Source organism: Euphorbia lathyris, chromosome 5, assembly GCF_963576675.1.
Source record: "Euphorbia lathyris chromosome 5, ddEupLath1.1, whole genome shotgun sequence".
NCBI lineage: Eukaryota > Viridiplantae > Streptophyta > Magnoliopsida > Malpighiales > Euphorbiaceae > Euphorbia > Euphorbia lathyris.
Window position 1 is genome coordinate 12,917,313 of NC_088914.1, and position 24,406 is coordinate 12,941,718.

Consider the following 24,406-nt stretch of genomic DNA (forward strand, 5'->3'; position numbering starts at 1 on the left):
GATTTAATCCACTCTAAATGAGGAGGCTACTAAAGAATATCAAGAGCGCGAGGGGCATTAGCAAGACGAGCTAGAATATATAATTCTTTATATATAAATATTGCGATATATCCACAAATTAAAAGACAAATCTCCCCTAATCAAATTTGCTTCCCAAATCAACTTCTAGAGAAGATGTAAAAAGTAAAAAATCACTACACTCATAACCCCTTTAGATGACGGTTAAAAATCGTCATCCCAGTGAAAATAAAACTATTACGGAGCTCGCTTTTGTCTATTGATGCTTCAAATGACGGTTCGAATATGTCATTTGAAATAACATCACATGACAACGACCAAATTGCTACATGTCATCGGATAACGAAGTATATGATGGATTATCTAATAATAACCGCCACCGTATTTATGTTCCCATGACATCATGTTTAAATAATCTGTCAAAATATTAAGTTAAAATGAAACCGTTATGTAAATATTATGACAGTTTTTATTTCATGGTTATCGTTGTAATATAATTCACATGACATAATTTTTATTAAATTCTGTCAACTAGAATCCTTAAATGTAATTATTATATTTATGATATGACAGTTTTAGTTTATAGGTTTGTCATTGGAACGTAATTAGTATGACATTTGGTTACCAATTCTGTGTCATATAAGTCATTTTTCTGTTTTTTACCTCTTCCATAAACCTGTATATATAATGAAAGTGCAATCCCAACATAATGCAAATAATGTATAAATAACCTCTATATATATTTTTAAACTTATACATACACCAAAATGTGCACAAATTGCACATATAAAACTGTACATGTATGCAATTCGACTTAAAACCAACAAAATCACCATGTACATATGCATAACTTAAGCTAACATTTAACTTAGGCTAACAAAAACTCTCATATGCTTTCAATACCATTACTTGTTGTGCCCATTCTCTACGGACTTCCATAACTCGTGCAAGACCATACCAACAAAGTTGTTCTTTTGCACAAACATTATGAGATTGTATTGCCACAAGGTGAAAGACAGTAAAGTAGCATATAAGAATTTAATGGCATGTATTTAATAATGTCAGATTCAACACTTGTAATTAGGAAAATGGGCATTACCTGCTCTCTTAATTTGTTGACGAACAGTGCGAGGTTTGCCATCACGTAAGATGTACTTTCACAATCACAACCACCTCAAAACAAGTTATATACACTACAAAAAAAAAAGCTATTTACGGACGGTTTTTTTCTATTTTAGCGACGGTTTTAACCGTCGGTAGACCTATCAGCGGCGGTTTTGAAAACCGTCACCAAAGTGTTGTCAATTCCAGTATTGCTACCTTTACCGACGGTTTTAGCAGGGCGTCGGGGAAAGGTTTTTAATAGGGACACTATCCTAATGGCGGTTAAAACCGCCTCTAGAACCGATTTTCACAAAAAAAAAATACAGGATTTAGCGACATAAATAGGTCTGTAATTCTGTCGCTAAAAATTTAATGCCACAATAAAAAAATTACCGACGATATATTTTGTCGCTAAATCTCTGTTTAGTAATGCTATTCCAATCAAATTTTACAATCAAATAACAAAATCCGAAATCAACATAACTAAAGTTTAAATATGTTTAAAAATGTCACCAACATAATCAAAAATGAACCTAAAATTAAATCACTTATACTCTAGCAAATTAACAATTGAACTTCTTGTAAATAAAGACATTGAGCTATGCATATCTTCATGTTCTGAATCCTTCATCTGTCCGCCTATTTTTCCTCTCCTCTTTACTAGTCTTGCATAAAAATGCTAAGCAAAAACTGAAGTAATGATAACATCATGCTACCAGGAGATCCGAAGCAAAACAAATGTTAAAGAAATTATAGTAGCAGAAACGTCTGGAATCACAACGAAAACTAGAATTTATATTATCCTCATTAAATCACCCATCCAACCTAACAATCCATGCTTTTGGGAGCAGGAACCTTCAAAATCACAAGGAATTAAATCTACAATTTATACTAACCTCGGTCACAAAGAACGCGTGGTACCCATATGGAACTCTATGGGGCAGTTCGACTATGGTAACGGGATCAGCTATCCATTTGGCTTAGATGCCTATGTCAAGGGAGAAGACAAAACCCAAAATTCATGGAAATAGTCCTAGAAAATTTGCTATTTGAACATAAATGATAAAATCGCTAAGGTTTTAGAGAATACCATCTGAAAAATGGATCAGAACCCTTTCTTAATCTTCCGATCACTTCAAGGGAACCTTAAAACCTGCCGACCAAGCAGAAACAATAAAATTGCTAAGGTTTTAGAGAACCAGAATTTGCCTCAAAAAGGGCATTAAAGAAGATATGGGGAAAAAGTATTGGCATAATTGAAGGTGAGAGTGCCGCCACTGAGCAAGGGCTTACCGCCATTATGAGTCCATATGCTTTCCATGCTGTTATCTCAAGTTCTTCACTGGGGAACATATAGTCTTGGCGGCTACTTCTGTACCACGCCATTTTACTAAATATCCTTCACCATATGCTCCCTGCTAGCATTGATATTTTAAAGCAGAGTATTATTACCAATAAAATAATTTTGTAAACGCAACTAGGTTAAATATAAAAATGGAATTTCTCTAGCTTAAACAGGAGTTACTTCTCCAATAAGTATTGCATCATCCATATCCACCAAGAAGAAATCAAAGTAAAAAAATAGCATTAGAAGATGTTATTAGGCATATTGGTATCTTTAATATTCAGATACATAGTATGCATTAGGGAAGCGCATATTGATAGATACACAATCACATAATTGGTGCATGAAATCATAACAAGTTATCATCTTTTGCTCAACCAGGACCGCTTGAGCCTGCATCAATATCAAGGGAAAAATATAAATTTCTCGGCAGTTACAAAAGCAAAAATATAAATTCAATGATTTCATGTAAAATAAACCTAAAAGCTTGTAAATTTTAAGTAAAATGTCCAATTAAAAAGGGGAAAAAAGAGAGGATCGATCAGCGCATATCCCCTAGGTCAGTTTTGATGTCTGTAACTATAAAAGTGCTGCTAAAACCCTCTTTTTTAATTAAGAACATTATTTTGTGAGAGAAAAGCGGCATGACAAAAACTAGAAGCTTACCTTCATTTTCAGTTCTGTAATTTATGTCTCGTCATCAACCTCTAGAACCAGTAGCCTGAAGAGATAGACAGTTCTTAATATCACCAATATGAAGACTCTTTGGCACAATTGAAATAATGAAATAATAATTAACATCATCCTAAATATCTAATTGGGGCTCCATTAATAAAACCCATTATCTAAAGTTAAGTGGTATGAGAAACTTACATGGTATGAGAAGTGTAGAAATTGTGTTGAGTCTGACCCTGTTTGTAATATTGTTGCAGCTGCTCCACACTGTTATGCCATATGATTTTATAATCACAACATTATAATTATCAATATCATGGTTAGGATAATATATCAAATTTAATTGGGAAGCACTACGGCTGAAAATTTCTCTCATTTATAAACTTTTACACTATGAATTCTGTTTAAAAATAATATAATATGAGCCTTTAATGGACAAGCAATATTAACCACACAGAACATATTGTAATCTGAGCCTTTAATGAACATGCCAAGCCATTATCAACAACTCATTTTCTGTTTAATGAACATGAAAATATTATAGCAAATTTATTAACATTAATTTGACTCCAAACAAGAAATTCAATTCATGGCTCAAAGGACGCAAAAAAGTATCATTCCTTGTGAAACATGAATATTGAATATTAAAATCCATACATATATGATAAGCAATTGAGAGGGTCAGTGAAAATACAGAACAACAATCAATGTTCTGCTCTCTAGACAAAATGAAAAATGATAATAGTTGGAAGAATTCTTACAGTATCTTAAGGTGAGGCTGAGGCTGAGGCTGCTTACAACGTTTCCAGCCTTGTAGAAGCCCATTGAGGAGATATATTTCCACTTGCAAATCCAATTTCTTGGTGTTAAAAGTAAAAATGATAATAGTTGGAAGCATTCTTACATTATCTTAAGGTGAGGTAGCTTCATAATTGATGGTGGAAGCACACCAACAAAACCTTACCATTTGGTCAATCTGTATAGCAAGAAATCAACAACGTATAAAAAAAATATCCCCAATAGATAGCAACCACTCAAAACGTCAAAACGTTCTCAACAAACTAGAAAGACCTTTGCTAGATCTTTAAAATGATAAATATTTCAATAATTTACCTGTCATGGCTTCCTCAACCATTTTCACATGTTTCTTTACTATACCATCTTTAGTGTTACACTCAGACAAACAAGAAGCAATCTCATCATTTGAACTCTCATCATTTGAACTTGTCAAGTCTTTCTCCAATTCCACTTTAGCATTCAAAAGTGTCTGTATCTGGAAGAGGAAAACAAATATATCATTCATAAACCATAGGCACCAAGTCAGTAAAACTTAGGAAATATGATAATAATCTGAACCTTGTAATGGGTCCTGTTCTTTCACAAACTCCATGACTTTTGCACAAAAGATAATGACCTTATTTTGACTTACCTGTTTGACTTCATGTTGTTCCTACTAATTTAGAAAATCTCCATATCATGTCTCCCTGAAACATCAGAAACATCCATTTTAGCATTAAGAAACTTGAGTTCCGCATATAATAATGACTTAAAACGAAAAAAAGTAGAAGGAAGAACTCAAGCCTTAAAATGAAAAGTTATGATTGCTCAGCTAGGGAATTCTAGAAGTAACAAATCATCAAACACTTGGAATGCAATACAACTAAATCATACAAGGATGTTGTTGCCCCCTCCTAAATGGATCCTTGAAGATTGATTGAGGACCGTTCAGGAAAATAGGACAATCGTGATTGCAGATTCCAAAAGAATATGACTAATTCAAAAATGATGAGAAAATAAAATATTTCACCAGGAGCTTGGCCTGTACTAGACCCATCATAGTTCCACTTGGGAGTTTTGACCTGTTAAAATGTCCATATAACAAGATCAGCTTAAGGCCACGAAATATAAAAAAGAGGTAAAGATGAAAAGAGTACCTCCGTAACGACCCAGAGTGACTGTGACCTCGGATCGGATCTGTAATTGGAATTTGATTTCACCATTGCTATACTCCATACAGCCGGACTGTTTCGGACGGTAGAATGGAGAGAAGAGGAAAGAAAGCAGACACAGGGTAGCGAGAGAGGGGGAAAGAAAGGAGACGCATGATTAGACCTAGGACGAGCGAGAGAGGGGGAAAGAAAGGAGACGCAGCGCTAGACCTAGAATGAGCGAAGGATCTGTAATTGGAATTGATTTTTCCTTTTCTCTTTTTGGGCTTTTCTTGGCTAAGCCCATGGGACACTTTGTAAAAGTGTTGTTAAAAAAGTGTTGGTAAAGCCCACGTTTTTTTTGTAGTGATAGAACCAAATCATATCTAATTGGCTATTTTAAGTTAATTTCAATACTAATATTCGTAACATCACAAATTTGGACTAAGAAGTTATCAAATGAATACCGTAAGTAATAAACATATATGAAAATAAACTTTGTACTATTTTTAGGAAACTAAAAAACTTACACCTTGAATATCATAACTATATAAGAAACCTAAACACTTAAATATCTAAACCTTTGAATACTATGGCTATATATAAAAAATATTAGCATGTTTAAAATAATCATATAAAAAAATAGTTATAAATACATTTTGCGGGATAACATGTTTATGATACCTTGAATACATTGTGATTTTTTTCATAGTTTGGGGACCTATTTATTTATTAATGTAAAATAGGGGCTAATTGATTTGGGCATAAATAAGAAATGGGCCTTATGCCTAATTAGAGCAGTAGTTATTTTATTATGTAATTCAACTTTTGTATTAGTTATTTGATTATGTAATTTAACTTTTGTTTTTTTAGTTAATTTTATATATTTTGGCTTTGAGATGAGTTGGTAGTTAAAAAATAGCTTTCATTATTACATCTGAATATTCTCTCGGCTCTGAGCTTGAAGCATTAAAATACATACTCGGTTTATTACGTGTTGAAATTAAATTAATAAATGGAATTGTTAAGATTTGAATTCTCATACTATTTGGTAAATAGATTCTAATGCAATATGTCTGATGACTAGTGAAGAAATTTTGATCAGCTTCCGTCCCTGTGGTGGCGTCGTTGGGTTCGACGGGGGAAGCTTCGATGCCAAAGTCAGTAAGGATGAACAAGAGTGCAAACTGAATTGACAAAGGGTAAAGATGAATGTGTACCTTGATAGCCTGAGACACATGCTATATATAGCTATGAAGTTGTAACTTCCAGTAACTAGAAAGTCTCCATTAATACCTCATTAATGGCGGTTACAAGTTACCCTTGAGTTGGCGGTTAGCTAATTGATAGCTCATTAAGGGTCTTTATTGTCGGATCGGCCCAGCCGTTCTAATGGCGGATTGAGAGCTTATGGAGATTTACCTCACAGGTTCGCCCGCGGGTCTCTCTTGGCGAGTCCTAGGTGATCCGCCCGTCGGATCTCTTTACTTTGATACGCCGCGGAATTCTTGTATCAGGCGACCTACACGTGGCGTTCTTTAGGCGAATATCCCTTTTAATCCTTGGGATAATATCACAATGTTATCATGTCAATGTATCAATTAAACTGAAAGTTTAAATTAATAATTACGATCAAAATTAGCTTTTATTATTATGTCTAACATATTTATCTTGATGAGAATTAGGGGTTTTATCCATCCACATTGACATCAGAGTTTCTATATTTTGGGGGTGTTTAATTGGTACTTTTTTCCTTTATGTTTGTCTTTTCGATTTAAAAGGACACCTCTTGTATTCCCTTTTACCAATGAAAGCACCAAATCTCCCCAGGAGTCTATCTATCTGCCTAGCTTTGGTAGATCTTTTCTCTTTCTTTCTTTCTTTCTCTCTTATTTCCTACGGGAAACTTAGAGGTATAGCACGAAGCTGAGGTAAAGGGCTAAAACCATCTTCCATACTCTTTTTACACTGTATTGTCGGATCTAAAGATCTTTAGCTGGTATAATACCTTCTATAAGAGCAAACTACTCCCATTTTTCTACTCCCATTTTTGGATTGCACAAGAAATGGTGAACCATCTACAACTCGGAACGAACCTGTATCTATGACGCTTTTTTGATTTTCTCCGATATACAGAGATTCATACAACAAAAAATGTTGTAGATTCGTAAGATTCTGATAGAGGCCCCTTTACTTTCTATTATATTAGTTTACTTTCTATTATATTATATTAGTAAAGCGCTACCGCGCTACAACTAGCATAGCAGCCTGCGGAAAAAGCTCGTCAGCCACTTCGACTCTTCGAGACCAAGGGAGCAAAGCAGCAAATCCTTATATCTCTTTCTCAACCTGCTATCCTCTCCTTCTCTCCCGAACAAGACAACAAAGAAAGAGAAGTAGTTTATTTTTTTGCTTAGCTCGAAGATGCCAACTTCGTTCACTTACGTCTCTCGTTTACTTGTTAGCTAGCCCTATTCCTCACCTTTGCTTTGAGGGTATCTAAATGGTAAAACTATCTGTGTCGGGCGTGGGAGTGCTTCTAAGATCATAGAAGTAATGCTGCGGAGGCCCTATGGAGTAAGGGGATGGGGAAGTCTCCGAATGAATTTCTAACTAAAGTGGCTATTGATGAGAAAGTCCTTTTTGTATCTTTACCTGCGTAGCTTGAATGAAAGCAGCGCTTGCCCACCTATCTATATTCTCCGCCTGAAGTGAAGGCTGTCTCGGTTCTTTCGTGTCAAAGTGTGCCTTTGAAAGCACTAAAAAACTTTTTATAAACGCCGAAATCTCTATTTTTTTTTTGGAAAATCAGTTTTTTTGCAACAGAGCAAACAACAGATAAATTTCTCATACGGATACAGAAACTGTGTTAGATTCTTGATGAGTCCATCAATCGTACTGCGGCTGTTCTTCGATTTTTGTCGTTATGTTAGAGTTAGGTTAGCATTCTATTTCCATAGCTATTCCATTTGTACACCTATAATAAAAATAAAATAAGAATAGAAAAAGTGGGGAAAAAAGAAAAAAAGGTATCAATATAGTATGATATAGAACAAGATAGAACAAGAGAAGGGGGTATAATAGAGAAAAAGGTTCTGGTTCTATATGTATATATTATGAATTACATGAATTAACCCTACCTGCATTTCATTAAGGCGAAGTTCCGCAAAAACCCCTACGTTACTTAAACTTAAAATATTCTGAAAAGTTCCTGTACCTTTTTCAAGGACATATAGAATAGCAGTAGCATTTTAATAGGTTTTATTTTTTATCGGATGATAAAAAACCACTTACTGTTCCAAGATCTCTTCCTTCTCTTCGGCATCGAACATCAATTGCAAGGATTCGATAAACGGATTATTGGGGTAGAGGTAGAACCCCCCCGTGGAAACGTATAAGAAGTTTTCTCCTCCTACGTCTCGAGAAAAATCATTCTAAATTCTGTATTATGTATAGAACAAATAATTAGAGCAGGATGTGGAATCTCTCTCCTATGCATTTTGCACCTACCCCGGGCGTGATCAGTAGAGAATAGAATCTGAAAAAGAAACTGCATTAGGCTTGATTCTGTCATAACGGATATGCGGGCAGACCCTGGATTTTAATTTGAAAGATAAGGGTTTCATTTATTTCTCGGTCTCTTCCCCGGGCGGGAATAAGGTCCAGCATCTATGACGGCATCATTAACATCAGCAACGCGACGTACCCCCTCATCTACCCGAGACGCCAAATATACCTTTTATATTTTGAATTCCTACCATTATTTCTCCCAATATCTCTTTACATTAATAATAGATTATCTCTTTTATCAATCAACTATTTACATACCCCACGAAATAGCTTTCAGGAACATTAAAGTCCATTTTATAGTACTTGTGTGAATAATACTCCGAGTTAAAGTCCATTTTATACTACTTGATTAACTACATGGTAGTGTCAAACCTTTTAAGCCCTAAAAAGTGGACTAATCACATGAAACGAATCTCTGCCAATTATAGAGATGAAAGGAAAAAAAATTAGTTCCAGATCTGAAAACAATAACTAGGGATACTCTAGAGTTGAAATCCTTTAGAGTTGGTGGAGTTGTAATCATCTCAACCATTAATTGCAAAATGAATGGATGAGATTTGATTAATCAATAAATGACTAATTAAATATTAAAATTTATCAATTAAATCTCATCCATTCATTTTGTAATTAATGGTTGAGATTATAACTCCACGAACTCTAGAGGCTTTTTAACTCTAGAGAATCCCTACACCAAAACAATAAATAGTCATTTGATAAAAACAAGAAGAAGAAGTAATAGTTAAAAGATTGATACAAGGGAAGCAAAATAATAATAATAATAACTTAATAAATTATTTGTTCCTTAAACTTGTCCAAAAACCTTGATTGACCTCTGGAATTTTTAAAGTGTCCTAATAATTCTCTAAATTTACATAAAATGTTCAGTTAGCCATTTGAAGTTGCATAAAATGTAATAAATTGATCACTCGGTTGCAAAAAAGTAAATTAAACGTGGAAAATGTATTCCACGCATCTTAGAATGTTATTACATATTTCAAAAATATATTAGAAAGGAAGTTATGACTTGTTCAACTATAAAACTTGCCAACTCTAATATCAGAACTGCATACTCCGATCTTGATGGTTTTACATTTTTTTTTATTAAGATGCGTGCAATACATCTTCTGTATTTAACATATTTTTTTTACAACCGAGCGATCAATTGATTACATTCTGTGCAAATTTAAGAGGCTAACTGAACATTTTATGTAAGTTGAGAGGGCTATTAGGATACTTTAAAAGTTCAGGGAGTCAATTCATCTTTTTAGACAAATTCAGAGGACAAATGATGTATTAAGCCACAAAAACAACCCACAATTCTTATGCAAAAAAAAGAGGTGGCACATTGCAAGTTCAAACTCATTCTTTTAAAAAACAATAAAAATCTTGATATGTTGGCTGATCACAAGCGTGAATTAAAGTTTGGATTCCCATTTGGAGCGGAAGAAACATGAGAAATAACTTGTTTATCATTCTCAAATTTAGCCATATCTTCCTCGGTCATGCTAATCCATGCCTCGATTCCTCGCCCTTCTTTCGTGTCAACAAAAATAACAAGATTATCGAAAACCATACCAGATGTGGTTACCCATTCAGGCTTTCCCCATCCGAAATCAGTATCATATACCGGAAAATTGCACAAACTACTGAATGTATACTTATCTATCTCTCCTTTTAAAGAATCTATAGATACTGTTTCATTCAAGAAATTCAATTCCTCTTCGTTATGAAGTTTCTTTACGGACTCCGCATTCACACTTGTAATGGAATCTTTTATCCTCCTCCCAATTTCATCTTCTTTACCAATTTCAATCACTGCTGCTGCCGGCCATAAAAGATTCCCAAAAGTCTGCTTCAAATCTAATAACGGCCTCACATTCACCGCATTAAACACCATAAACCGGCTGTTATTTTCACCTTCTTTTGCCTGAGAAATACTCGCCGCCTGAGAAATACTCGCCATTATCCGACTCAATATGAAAACAGATAAAGCCTGCACCCGTGACAACTTTTCACCATTACCACTATATTTCTCTCTCAGAGCCGATATTGTGGAAGCATCAAACACAAATAACTTAGTGACGAGGTTTTCCTTGAAGACCCATTGAGAGAAATCAAACCCAGATATATTTCTAGGTGGAAAGATGGAAGCTGAACCAAAGGTGGGAATTTCAATTGCATCCCCTCTTGCAATTGCAGCCCAACTGGTGAGAAATATGAACTGTGATAAAGCATCTCCAAGCATATGTGGCATAGCGAATGAAATAGCTAATCCGCCGCAGTTAAAGTAGGTAATCTGAAACAAAGATCCATACTGATGTGTGCCTTTATCAGGTTGCAGAGGAATGAACTTTTTGCTGTGATTATGGTATTGGTTTCGGTTTCGAAGAATATCTGAGAGTTGACAGTTAGCTTTGGTTTCGATGAAGAGAGCACCTTGATCGTTGCAATCTGCGTAGGAGTAGTTGTTAATACGTCCGGCAAGAGGGTAGAATATGGTTAAAGCTTCTGATAGAGAGTGTTTTAAGAGGTTGCATCTTTGAAAATTGGTGAAATTGTTGGATTTTTCATAGAAAAGAACGAAAGGCATTGAAACTATGCATTGGTTTTGATCAAGGAATGAGAATTGGAGTTTGGAGAGATGAGGAGGTGTAGGAGAAGATGGTTTGATTAATTCGCTGGAAAGAAACTCTAATTCAAACATTTTGTTTTCTTAATTGTGTTTTGAATAACAAACAGACAAGAAGATGAAACGGCTTGGTTTAATGCATAATAGGGGATAGTATAGATTTATAGGGCGTACTTTGTCGGTGCTTCATGCGGAATTAATTGCGATCCTTTATTTATTGCGTGTAGTCCGGGATTGTGAGTTCAATTCTATTGTGGTAGCTTCTGACTCAGCCTCTGCAATTCAATTAATTAAAGGTGATGTAGCTTTGTCAAACTGGTTGGGGGTCATTATTGGTGACATTCTTGAGATAGCCCATTCTTTTGCATCAATTGAGTTCGTGCATGAAAGACGACAAGTGAATGTTGCTGCTCATATCTTAGCTGCTTGGGCACGATCTCTTGCTCATATGGAAATTTTAATTGAAGATTTCCCTTTTTGTGTTTCTTCTTATGTTCAGAATGCTTGTATTATCGTGTGATTCGTAATATATGGCTTGATTTATAAAAAAAAACAACTGGCCGCGAAAAAAAGGCATGTGGCTCCAAAGGGAGTCCGCATGGGACTTGCGTTCGATTTAAAATATATTTTAATTATAATAATTAATGAAATTTTAGTTATTATAAATAAGGTCTAATGCTTCTTCAGCCCTCTTAATTTGTCTAAATTATTCATTTTATCTCTCCAACTTATCGAATGTCCTATTTATCCATTAACTCTATAAAAATGGTATTTTCCACCCTCTTAAATTGTCCAAATTGGTCATTTTACCCTTCCTAACTCATCGAATGTCCTATTTACTTTATAAAAGTAGTACTTCTCACGGGTAAATTACACCCATGGCTACTGAACTTTACCTATTTAACAATGTGGCCACTAAACTTTACACTTTTTAACACTGGTGGCCACTCAACGCCTCAAAACGATCGCTGACTGTTTGAAAATAAAAAAAAAATCGAAGAGTTAATGATATTCCAAGAAACTTTAATTCTTGAAATTTTTGTTGTGAAGTCATTTAGGTGTTGTTTGGTTAGGAGAGAGTGAGCGGATTTTTAGAGAGAGAAAGCTTAAAAAATGTGATTTTAGAAAATAAAAAATGTGGTTTCATAGTAAATGTCGTTATAAACAACTTTAATTCTTGAATATTTTCATTTTTAAGATTGTTAACAGTCATTTTGAGGACTTGATTAAAGTTGAGTGGCCACCAGTATTAAAAAGTGTAAAGTTTAGTGATCATACCGTTAACAATTGAAGTTCAGTTTCCACTATGTTAAAATGGATAAATTCCAGTGGCCATGAGTGTAATTCACCCTACTTCTCACCCCTTATGATCCTATTTACTCTATTAACTCCATAAAAGTAGTAACTTTTTAATTTTGTTTTAATTTGATAATTATATTGATCATTCATGTGTTTATTACAATAATATTGTATTACAATAATTAGATAATTAAAATTTAACTAACAAAAAAAATTGAAAAGAGAAAGAATGAATAGAAGATACAAATAACAAGAACATTAATATAAACAAGTTAAAGACATTATATGTAAGGATAAGGTATCGAAATAGACCTATGATTTTTAGAAAAATATCAATTTAGGTTCACGTACAAAATAGCACCAATATAGGTTTAACGTTTAAAAAATTGTATCAATTAGGCCTTGATAACGGATTGTAAGGGATGAGAAATACCACTTTTGTTTAGTAAAGAGGGTAAGTAAATGTGACATTTTATGAGTTGGGAGGGTAAATGGATAAGTTGAGGGAGTGAAAAATACCACTTTTATGGAATTAAGGATGTAAATAGGACATTCAATGAATTGAGAGACATTTACTTTAAAACAAAATATTTTATTTTTCAAAATCACTATTTTTAGACATCTTTCTCTAAAAATCTATTTTCTCTCTTCTATACAAATAACAATTAAATAATCCCAAAACAATAAATTCAAGAATGAAAGTTTTATAGTATTAATTTTTAAAATTTTTTTATTTTGAAATGTTGATTGAAATTTAATAGCCACAGGTGTAACAACCTATGTAAAATTCAGTGACCTTTATATTATATTTAAAGTTCAATAGTCATGTCATGAAAATTTGCAAAGTTCAATGGCTATGGATGTAATTTACCTAGAATTTAGGATGATGCTGTTAAACGTGATTTCTCTTGACTCTATTTTGTTCAAAAGTATTAAAAAAAAAACCCGCATTATGCTAAACTTATGCTCAACCCATGGAGTTTTTATATTAAGCACCTGGTCTTGCATGTCACTCGGAGGATCCCCAATTCACATTTAGACACGTGTATTGTGATTCCACGTAATAATTAAAATAGCTGGGCCTCTTATAATAGATGTGGATCCATATTACACGTGTCAAAATATGTATGGGAGGTCCTCCATTTGACATGGAGAACCGAGTGCTTCTAATAATTTGTCGTTATTGGGTAAATTTTTTTTTTTTTTTTTGAAGAAACCCATGGATAAATTAGGCACATAAAAAATCATTAAAGTTGTGGTCATTAAATTTTAACCAACTTTTCAAATGATAATTCACGATATAAAAATAAAAATATTTAAAAATTAAAGTTATTCAGAACAATATTTATTATAAAAATATATTTTTTATTTTCCAAAAACATAATTTATAGAGTTTTTTTTTTATAAAAATCTACTTTCTTTCCTAATAAACATCTAAATGGTCACAAATAAAAAAAAATCATAAATTAAAGTTTCTTAAAATATCATTAATTCTTGATTTTTTTCTTTCAAGACCGTCAACGATTATTTTGAGGCGTCGATTGAAGTTTAATAGTTACGAATATAACAAAGGCTAATTACAAATCTAACCCAACTAAGAGGAGCCATTTATATATATAACACACTTTGCTTCATCTCACCAAATTAGACACTTTCAACCACTTTGGACAAAATTACCCTTAGTTCTATTCGATCGATCGATCTGCTCATGCTTCTACTTCTTCCGCTTCATCCGCTTCTTCTTCTTCTTCTTCTTCTTCTTTGGTTCATCTTCTTCAATTTCTGATACCAATAGTTAGTGATTTTTGAGATTATTGACGTATTATGTTCAATTTCCTGTAGAAATGGTTTGTTTTTAGCTTATACACATGCTTTTCTCATTGGTATTGCCTCTTTTTTCATCTATAATGGTATCATTTCAATTTCCTCTATTTTCTACCATTTTCCTCCATTGTTGTCGCATTTGTGACGAAATTTATGATATTTCATCACAAATGCGACAACAGTTATCGCTATTCGTCGCAAATGCAACAACTCTTGTCGCAGTTGTGACGAATTCGTCACAAATGCGACATCGCAGCAGTTTAATTGTTATATTTTTTTCTTTCTCATTTTTTGAGGTTCCCATCCTAATTCTCTTCCATAGACACTAATTTTTCAAAGGTTGAACGAAACATATTCTCTTCTCTCTATAAACCACCATCTTTTAGTCTGTTTGGGATGGTGAAGAAGACGTTAAGAGTCTGAGGAAAAAGATGAATTGAAATAAGGATATTTTTGTCCAAAATGGATTAAAGTGTCTAATTTGGTGAGATGAAAGCAAAGTAGGCTAGATATATAAATGGACTCTTTTAGTTGGGCTAGATTTGTATAACTTTTATGTTATATTTTAAAGTATAATGACTATATCCTAAAAATTAGCAAAGTTCAGTGACCATGTGTGTAATTTACCCTCAACCCACGTGCAAACCTTCTTCTTTTTACTTGCTAAAAAGCCCACAAAGTTTTATCTATTTCTTTAAATTAATAACATTAAAGTACATTAATCCTCCAACTCGTGTCAAAAGGCACAATTATAAGCTTAAAAAAAAGCACAATTATAACGTTTTTTTTCCCTTTTCTAGAAGCCATCAAAATCAAGAAATTAAATGAATTAAAGATAGAGAAAAACAAGTATGGTTTTGCAATATCACTCACCTAATTGTTTGGATGATGTGTATTCTTTTGGTTAATAATCTGACAATAATTTGGATGAAACTAAAATATCCAATAATTGAAAAACTATTGAGTATTTATTTATTTTAATTTTAATTTTTCAGTACGAATTGTAATTGCCACAAAATCATTATTTTCATATTTTAATTTGATCCAAATATCATCCTCATTCTCATTTTCATTTTAATTTTTTTTATTATTTTTCGTTGAGTTTCTATTATAATGATTACGTAATTATTGTTTTCATCTTTTATTTTTTTTAAAAATATCTTCATTTCCATCCACTTCACGACAAGATAATTGATCATTCCTATTTTTTTTAGGGTTAATTACATATAGATGTCATTTTGTTTCACCAATTTACTGATCGGTATATACAGTGGTGGAGCCATGAATCTATATTTAGGGGGCTAATTTTAGCTTTATCGTTGGAAGTAATTTTTCGAAGTCCAACTTGTTAGGGTTGAGTTGGGAACAATTTTTTAAGCCTCCAGCACGCTAAAACTTTGTGATTTTGATATGATGGCTAAAAAATTATAACATTTTTACACTTTCTTTTATTGTTTTCAGCTACAAATTATTTATAATTTTTATAAAATTTAATTCAGAAATTAAGTTATTTGAGTCTCAAAAGTAAGAATTTGATTTTTTTTTATGAAAGAGAGATAATAGTAAAAAAAATAGCATCGAGCACGCTAAAACTTTGTGATGTTGGTATATTAGCTAACATTTTTACATTTTTTTATTTTGAGCTATAAATTATTTATAATTTTTATAAAATTTAATTCATAAATTAAATTATTTGAGTCTCAAAAATAAGAATTTGATTTTTTTTTTTAATGAAAAAGAGATGTAATAAATTCTAAAAGAAAGAGATATAATGAAAAGGGAAAATTACATATAAATTCATCTTTTAAAACTATTTATAATTATGTCAATTCATAATTTTGGATTATGACAAACTAGTAAAATCAGTATTTTTAATATATTTTAAGGATTAGAATTTATAAATTAGAAGTCTAGAATATATTTTCTATGGTTTATGATTTATGAATTAGAGTCTAGATTTTTTAAATTATAGTGTAAAATCATAATATATAGAGAATAATGACATATTAAGAATTAAGTTTGGTAACATGACTTATTTGTAATTTTGTACTTAATTATGATATTCATGTATTTGACCCTAATAAAAATAAGTTCAAGAGCCCATTTGAAAAAATAAAGTTCAAATAAATAAAGGTTTATTTAACAAAATGAGCTTAGTATCATATTTACTATGGAACCATATATTTATTTTTTCAAAATCGTAATTTTTGGAGTTTTCTCTCATAAAAAACATCACCTAAATGACCTCAAACCTAAAAAGTAAAGAATTAAAGTTGTTTAAAATATCATTTAACTCTTGAAAATTTTCATTTCGATGTCGTTATCTGTAAAATTTTGATAAAGTGAACCCAAACGCAAAAATTTTCAAACCACAAGGGAGTGTTTGCAAAATTTTGCAAGACATAGGATTGCATTTGCAAAAAAAAAAAAAAAGGTTATACCTATACTCATCTACAAATCGGTCAAACCACATGATATCTATATGTAACTCTTTTTTTATTATTAAGTTTTTTTTTATAGTTTTGTAACTATCAAATATTTTTCTTAATCAAGTATTTTTATTTTAATTTAATAATGTAGGGGAATCTAAAATGAATGCCAATAGATCCAAAGACATGGCCTGTTAGATTGATTGAAGAATTATACAAGGATGTGAATTTATATATTTATTGGATATTTTATTTTTAGGGGCTGATTTTTTTAATTGGATTTTTAAGAATTTTTTGCTACGAGTAAATATGGCTTAGTACCTCTCAAGTTGGTCCAATACTGCAATTGACTCTCTGTACTTATACTTTTAACAAGTAACCCCTACCCCCAACTTGCTTATTTCAAACAAATAACCTCTCAAATAGGTTATTTCGGAAGTTTTTTTTGTTATTTACTTAATGTATCACTAGATTAGTTAGATGTAGCAACCGACAATTTGAAATCTTTTATTTATAATGTAATACTATGTCGAATGTTTTTTTTTGGGTTTAGTTGTTATTTGTTCTAAATAAGCAACTTAAGGAGTTATTTGTTCTTATTGAGTAATTTGAGGGGTTATTTGTTTCAAATAAGTAAGTTGAGGGGGTTACTTGTTAAAAGTGTAAGTACGGGATCAGTTGCAATATTAAGCCAGCTTGAAGGGACTGGAAGGGTATTAAGCCAATAAATATGGATTGAAGTGGTTAAAAATGTTTTTATTTGCTATTGATAATTTCATTGCAAATCATTTTTTATTGGGGTAAGATATAAAAATACGCCTGTGCTTTTTGAGGAAGTGTCAATTTAGGCTCAACGTATAAAATAGCACTAATATAGACTTAACGTTTAAAAGAGGGTACCAATTTAGGCCGTGATAACAGATTGAACACGTCATTCTTATTACTCCATTAAGTTTTGATTTCTCCATTCACGTACAATTGACAGAACTTAACGGAATAATACCAATGATGTGTCTCGTTCGGTTATCGATGACTAAATTGGTACTATTTTTTAAACGTTAAGCCTATATTAGTGCTATTTTGTACGTAGAGCCTAAATTAATATTTTCTGAAAAACCATAGACCTATTTTGGTACTTTATTCCTTTTTTATTTATTATTTCTTTAAATATTAATATTCATTGAATATACTTATTTATTGATGATATCATATCATATAAATATATAAATAGAGTTTAACTCAATTCAAAAAGTATTTAAATATGGAAAGGATTGTGTGAAAAGTCATATTTCTTTATAATTAACTAATGTGAGACAGTTAACACACAACTCTCACACTCAATTGATTTGAAGTCTTAAGTTAATATTAACAAGAGACATAACATTGAAACATATAATATATCAAAGAATCATTTGAATTAAATATTTAAGCTTACAGAAGAAGAAAAAATATTTTTTGTTATTATTTCTAACACCCCTTAAGTGTGGATGGATTTGCTCTCATTTCTTTAATGAGCGGAAATGAGAAATCCTCAGTGAAAATATTAATAGGGATGAAAATTTGAATAAATGTCATTTTGGAGTTTTAGTGTATATATCGATGTGACTGAACAAAATATAATTTTTCGGAAATTTGAATGGAAAAATTATATTCTAACAGGATGGATTAAATTATAAAATCTTAACAAATTTGATATTCGTTATTTCACTACAAAAAAAAAAGAATCATTGGGGACGGAAAAAATTGTCCCCAAAAATAAGAAAAATTGTCCCTTATGCTTTTGGAGACAATTTTTATCGTCCCCATGTTTCGTCCTCTATGCGAGCGTACCCTATTCTATAAGGGACGAAATAGACGATGTCGTCCCCATTTTTTGGAACGACATATGTCCCTAAAATTGAGGACAAATGTCGTCCCTGTTTCTAGGGACAATTGTCGTGCCATGCAAAGGAGACAATTTTTGTCCCTATTCTTAGGAGACGATTGTCGTTCCCATGTAATGAAGACGACTTTTGTCCCTATTCTTAGGAGACGATTCTTTATCTCCAAAGGAAGAGACAATTGTCGACCCCGTGTAATGAAGACAACTTTTGTCCCTATTCTTAGAGGATGATTTTTTGTACCCAAATAATGGGACGACTGTCGTCCCTATGCATAGGAGAAAAATTTTGCCCCTATTCGTAGGGGATGACCTTTTATCTCCAAATAAAGAGAGAACTATTGTCCCATGCATAAAAGTCGACTTCTGTCCCTTACTTATGGGACAACTATTTGGATTGAAGAGAGCTTATACACATAATATAAACATATTATAGGATGTTATTGTAATAGCAAAGCAGGATTAAAGAGAAATACAGTGTGAATAGAACATGTTCAAGGTATTTATTTTGTTTCAGGCCAATGTAATATGGAACCTATTAAAGACAACAAAATATAACACATAAATTAAATCTTAGTTACTGACTCATGTATAAGAGATAATCAACTTCAATAAAGAAATGCAAAAACATAACAAACAAGCAAATTTTAAACCCATGTTCGAATTGTATATTAGACCAAGTATATCAAACATATCTCACTAGATCTCCATTCATGTGACATTTTTCTTAACAAGAGAAAAAATAATAATCCACAAACTCAGTACAAATGACAATGCCTTTGAAATGACACTTTTCCCCTTGCAAAACAATTACATTAAACCTTCCTAACTGCTCTCCAATAAATTACTAGTTAAAGAAAATGAATGTATTTCAACAAGATAAGACATGTACAATCTGAATAAGGATTAGAGGTTTTGTAGTTTAAAAGGATCACTTGGCTAGTTACACTATCCTAGTTCATGACTTGGACAAATAGCCTATCAAGCTATAGATTATAGTTGTGGACCCTAATAACTTCAAGTAACTAGCAGTCATACAAAAATAAAGAATTATCAGAGCTAAACCCTTTTTCAGAGTGAATTCAGTCTCAAATTAGTGGATTTTGCACATTAAAATACTATGACTATATTTATAGACATGAGACTATGAAAAGCTACTGTATACAAATCCAGATCAACAGAAAATGTTAGATTCAGTATACGTCAAAATTATAAACAATAGATAATCAGTTTCCATATAATCAATACCTCTATAACATATTTTCTTGAAATTCCTTGGGAAGTGGTTGTCTATGTAATTTCGGCAAGTGTGGAAAACTTGGATCATATGTAGAAATCGAATTATTTTCAAATTGTATCATAGTAGCAAAGCATGATTAAAGAGAATCCAAATAAGATTTTTTTTTTTTTTTTTTTTGGTAGGAATCCAAATAAGATTTAATTACAAGTAGAATCTACAAAATTTACTCAACTTTCCATTTCTTCAACTACAAAATAATATAATACAAACTTACTCAATTTTCCATTTCACCTAAGACCTTTTTGATTCAGAATCCCTAGCAGTTCTGAAAAATAATATTTTTTCACCAAATTTAGAAAGGTAAACGAACTTACAAATGTCATTTTCCTCTGTCAATCAGGAGGTATCTTTTGTTGTTACAATTGAAGGAACAATTAACAGTTCTATTGTCTCTGCTTCTTTCGTGTGGGTTGATGGAGTACACAAAGTCAGGAGCCCAATAACTGTATATATTGCAAAGACATAAAAAAAAAAAAGAAGTTCTAAAAAGTACATTAACATTTAGACAAGTATTTGTACAATGTATGCCGATTAATTTCAAATAATTCCTAATTCATGGAATGTGCTTCAAAGAATGTCCAATATACACAATTTTCCCATATGTTGTTTGCTTTTACCATATAATGCAAAGCATTAAACTTCTACAGCTAATAACCTATTAAAAAAACATTATTTGAATGATTAATTATCAATATTAATCTTACATCATATAGATTATTTATAAATATTCATATTCATGGGGATTCTGGTGGAAAAACAGAACGAGGATCACAGTACTACTGTCCATCCTGTTATACACAACAGGGGACAATTCTATCTTCCTCTATCTTTATGGAACAAAATTTCAGCAACTTTCCATATCGAACAGGAAGGATTCCCTGGCATATTACGGAATCTCTGTCCCATTGTCATCCCTAACCTTGATTAGAGTTATCATCTCTACTTCTTTTGGTTTCAGACGATGGATTGCAAGAAATAGCAAGACCTTGTGGAACACATTGTGTCTTACTTCTTGCAAACTGAATGAACAAATAAGTGCTAAAGGGGAATTAAAATGACACACGAAAAGCAACATTGCCAGAACTTACAAAATGATAGATCAATGCACCAGTATATTCTTCTCACCATTTTCTGACATCTCCTCTATATATTTCTGTAACATGAAGCAAATAATGACCAACAAGGAAGTAATCAACAAAAACCATATTCCCTTTCTTCCCTTTCTTTACAAGAACACTTAATCTCTTCAATCACGAGACCAAAGCCTGTTGCATCTAATTTTTCATCTTTCTCTCAAAACAAAACAATTAGCTATAGATTATTGCATTGAACAAGCAAATGCACAAAAAATAGAGAACACAATTGATATTACAAATTATACTAGAAAAATTTCATGCATAAATTTACAGGATGACGGCAAAACTTGTTCATAGTTGTTGATATGAGATGATAAAAGCAGTGCTAAATTACATACTGAAATTGTACGGACTACTGCTGAACCACTTGGTGGATCTTCTCCATCTGCAATTTTTGGAGGTTAACACGAGAGCAAGTCCTTGCTATTTCGCCAGCCAGAGGCACCATTGGGAGATTATCGCAATTGCATATTTCAATCATGAACCCATCTGGGTCATGAAAAAACAGTTGTTCCACATAGATTCTTTACCATTGCTCTTACATGCTTTATCTCCATTTCTTTCAGCTTCTTTTCCACTGCTCCCATGCTCTCGCACTACACACCATTCATCTAATTATAACTATGCCTCAACACCACCAAACCAGACTCAATTTACAAACTACATATTATATACCTGGAACAAAATATGATTATCTTTCGGATTAATTTCACCTTTCTTTGGTAGGTTCTTTGGATCTTCCGACTGCAACAAGTGTATTCCAATTCAGTACCCAAACAACCTATACAACAAACCACGATCAAGATTTTCTTCCATTTTAATTTGAAACCATAGATATATAGAAAATTTTCTTGAAATTACCAAGCTCCATTGAAATGAAAAGATCCAGGCCTCCTTATCGGGAAAAACCCAAGAACATTCTGATGAAAATCAATGGATTCCTCAACCGATCTGCACAACAGAGATATGTGGTTCAACGACTTCAGATGAAGGGGGTTTCTCGTATTCTCCTTCATTCTCTTCTTCAAACACCACCAATTATTAACAATCGCTAAGGATTTTGTTTTCTCACGATAAATGGGTTTATAGAAATCGACAACAAAAATTTTGAGAAAATAATCGAGGGGGAACAGATAGGCAAAAAGAAATTAAACAACTCATCATTGACGGCAAGGAAATTACGGAACTCAGTATGACCGACCTGCCTTTGCGGTTGAACTTGTCGATTGCTTACCCTTGCCGTTGAACTTGTGGATTGCTTTAGGATTCATCGAACAGACTTCAGGGGAAAAAATGAGAGAAGGCAATAAAAATGTATAAAGGAGAAGAGAGAGAAAGGATAAGTGGTGGTGGCGCTGGTTGTATTGTAGATGGACACGTGAGAGTCGGCGGACAGGGAGGGAGGCCGAGGGGAGAAGATGGAGAACAAAATCAAGGAATGGATTAAACAAAATCAATCCGATTTTGTCCCTTAATGTTAATAAATTGATATATAAAAATATACATTAATTCTATTTTTTTTTAAACTATACATTAATTCTATTAATTAAACTTGTCCCCTATTTTTAGATTAAAGAACAATAGAAGACAATAAGTATTAGGATGCATATGGTCGGTTAACCAGTCCATTAACAAAAACCATTAACCAGTCCATTTAATTCAGTTAACCATATTTCGGTTAATATAAATTTCGGTCGGTTAACCTATATTTCGGTCGGTTAACCATTAGTAACGTTTCGTAGCAAATATCACTTTACATCTTTAATTATTTATTTTAAAATAAATATATAATTATTTAAATATTAAATAAAAATATATAACTTCAAATTTAATTAACAAAATTGTCAAAACAAATAAATTTTAAGTTATTTTGATATTTTTAACTTAAAAATTAAATATAAATATGTATATTTATAGATTGATAATTAAATTTCTACATATATTTATATTAGTTTTATGTGTATTAATACATAATCGGTTTATTTTTCGGTTTCGGTTAACCATCGGTTTTTGAAATAAAAACCGTAAACTAGTCCATCGGTTACGGTTAACCTATTTTTCGGTTTGGTTTCGGTTTCGGAAATCGGTTTTTCAGTTTTTCGGTTAGTTTTGTGCAGCCCTAATAAGTATAATTGTCCTCCGTGTTAATTTCAAAACTAGAATTAAGGACTAAAAATACAATTTGTTCCAAATCATTTGTGCCTAAAACTCATTATTTTTGTAGTGTTTCTTCATTTCTGTTTTGTTTAAACATATTGCATTTTTTTATTCGCATTTGGTTTATTTGAATTTCAGAAAAAAAAAAAGTTAAAATGAAGATGAATCTGGTTTTGTCAAACAATGCCACTTCAGAGTTTTCACGCCTACCAATATTAATGGTAACGTCTGTCAGCCACATTGAAAGACCATAAAAAGTCACTAGAGTGAATGTTAACACTTAGCAACAAAAGATGTTGTTTTAATTTAGCTAAGTTTTTGAAAGTTGGCCCTCTTGCTAGAGGATGAGGTAGACACTACTACCGCCTTCAATACAACTAAGGCTTGGAAGCATTCTCACTTTCTTTGTCGTAACTAGATTTTAAACGGCTAACTGATGCACTTTACAATGTTTATCAAGCTAAGTAAACACCAAAGGAACTTTGGGAATCTCTGGACAATAAATTTAAATCAAAGGATGCAGGTGCTAAGAAATTTTTAGTCAGACAATTCTTGAATTTTACTATGGTAGATTCCAATAAAGTTGTGAGTCAAGTGCATGAACTACAACTCATTATCCACGAGATTCATGTTAAAGCATGATAATGGGTGAATCTTTCCAAGTGGCTGCAATTATAGAAAAATTATCACCTGGATGGAAAATTAATTTAAGCATAAATGACAGAAAATGACTATTTAGAAACTTATTGTTAGATTCTAAATTGAGAAAGACAATAGAGGCAGAAAGAAAAAAATATATATCTATCTTTGTTATTCAATCTATGGCTAGGGCAACATGGTGGAGATTAGGAAAGACTCGAAGAAGGGAAAAGAGCCTTAACATGGATCCTAATGGTTGCATTTCCAATAAGCCAAAATTCAATGAAAATGCTACAACTATAACAAGATGGGTCACAAATGATCTGATTGTAGACTGCCGAAAGGGGTCAAGCCAAACAAAGCAAAAGTTATGGAAACCATTATTCAAGACATGTCTGATATCAATCTGTGTGCTATGGTCTCCAACAATGGCGGAGCCAAGATTTTATACCTAATGGAGGTAAATTTAGCCCT

At 32.3% G+C, this 24,406-nt stretch overlaps 1 protein-coding gene, 1 long non-coding RNA gene and 1 pseudogene across 14 annotated transcripts; all 3 read right to left on the reverse strand.

Annotated features, from left to right (window-relative positions):
• Positions 1-796: 796 nt before the first annotated feature.
• Positions 797-5,314, reverse strand: LOC136229961 (uncharacterized). 13 transcript variants are annotated; one of them, XR_010689218.1, is made up of 11 exons: positions 5,077-5,314; positions 4,814-5,001; positions 4,572-4,626; positions 4,256-4,415; positions 3,904-4,118; positions 3,341-3,409; positions 2,416-3,188; positions 2,213-2,275; positions 2,019-2,110; positions 1,118-1,211; positions 806-989 (listed from the first exon to the last, which is right to left on the reverse strand). It is a non-coding gene; the product is annotated as an uncharacterized lncRNA (long non-coding RNA). The 13 variants fall into 13 exon arrangements; XR_010689217.1 differs by having other exon boundaries at positions 797-1,211; XR_010689211.1 differs by lacking the exons at positions 806-989; positions 1,118-1,211 and having other exon boundaries at positions 1,558-2,110; positions 4,814-4,844; positions 4,950-5,001.
• A 4,557-nt stretch (positions 5,315-9,871) lies between these two features.
• Positions 9,872-11,611, reverse strand: LOC136228795 (stemmadenine O-acetyltransferase-like). Its single transcript, XM_066017273.1, has one exon. The coding sequence runs from the start codon at positions 11,342-11,344 to the stop codon at positions 10,043-10,045; it is 1,302 nt and encodes a 433-aa protein (XP_065873345.1). The 5' UTR covers positions 11,345-11,611; the 3' UTR covers positions 9,872-10,042.
• A 9,757-nt stretch (positions 11,612-21,368) lies between these two features.
• Positions 21,369-22,579, reverse strand: LOC136231198 (glyoxylase I 4-like; annotated as a pseudogene).
• Between the last annotated feature and the right edge of the window lie 1,827 nt (positions 22,580-24,406).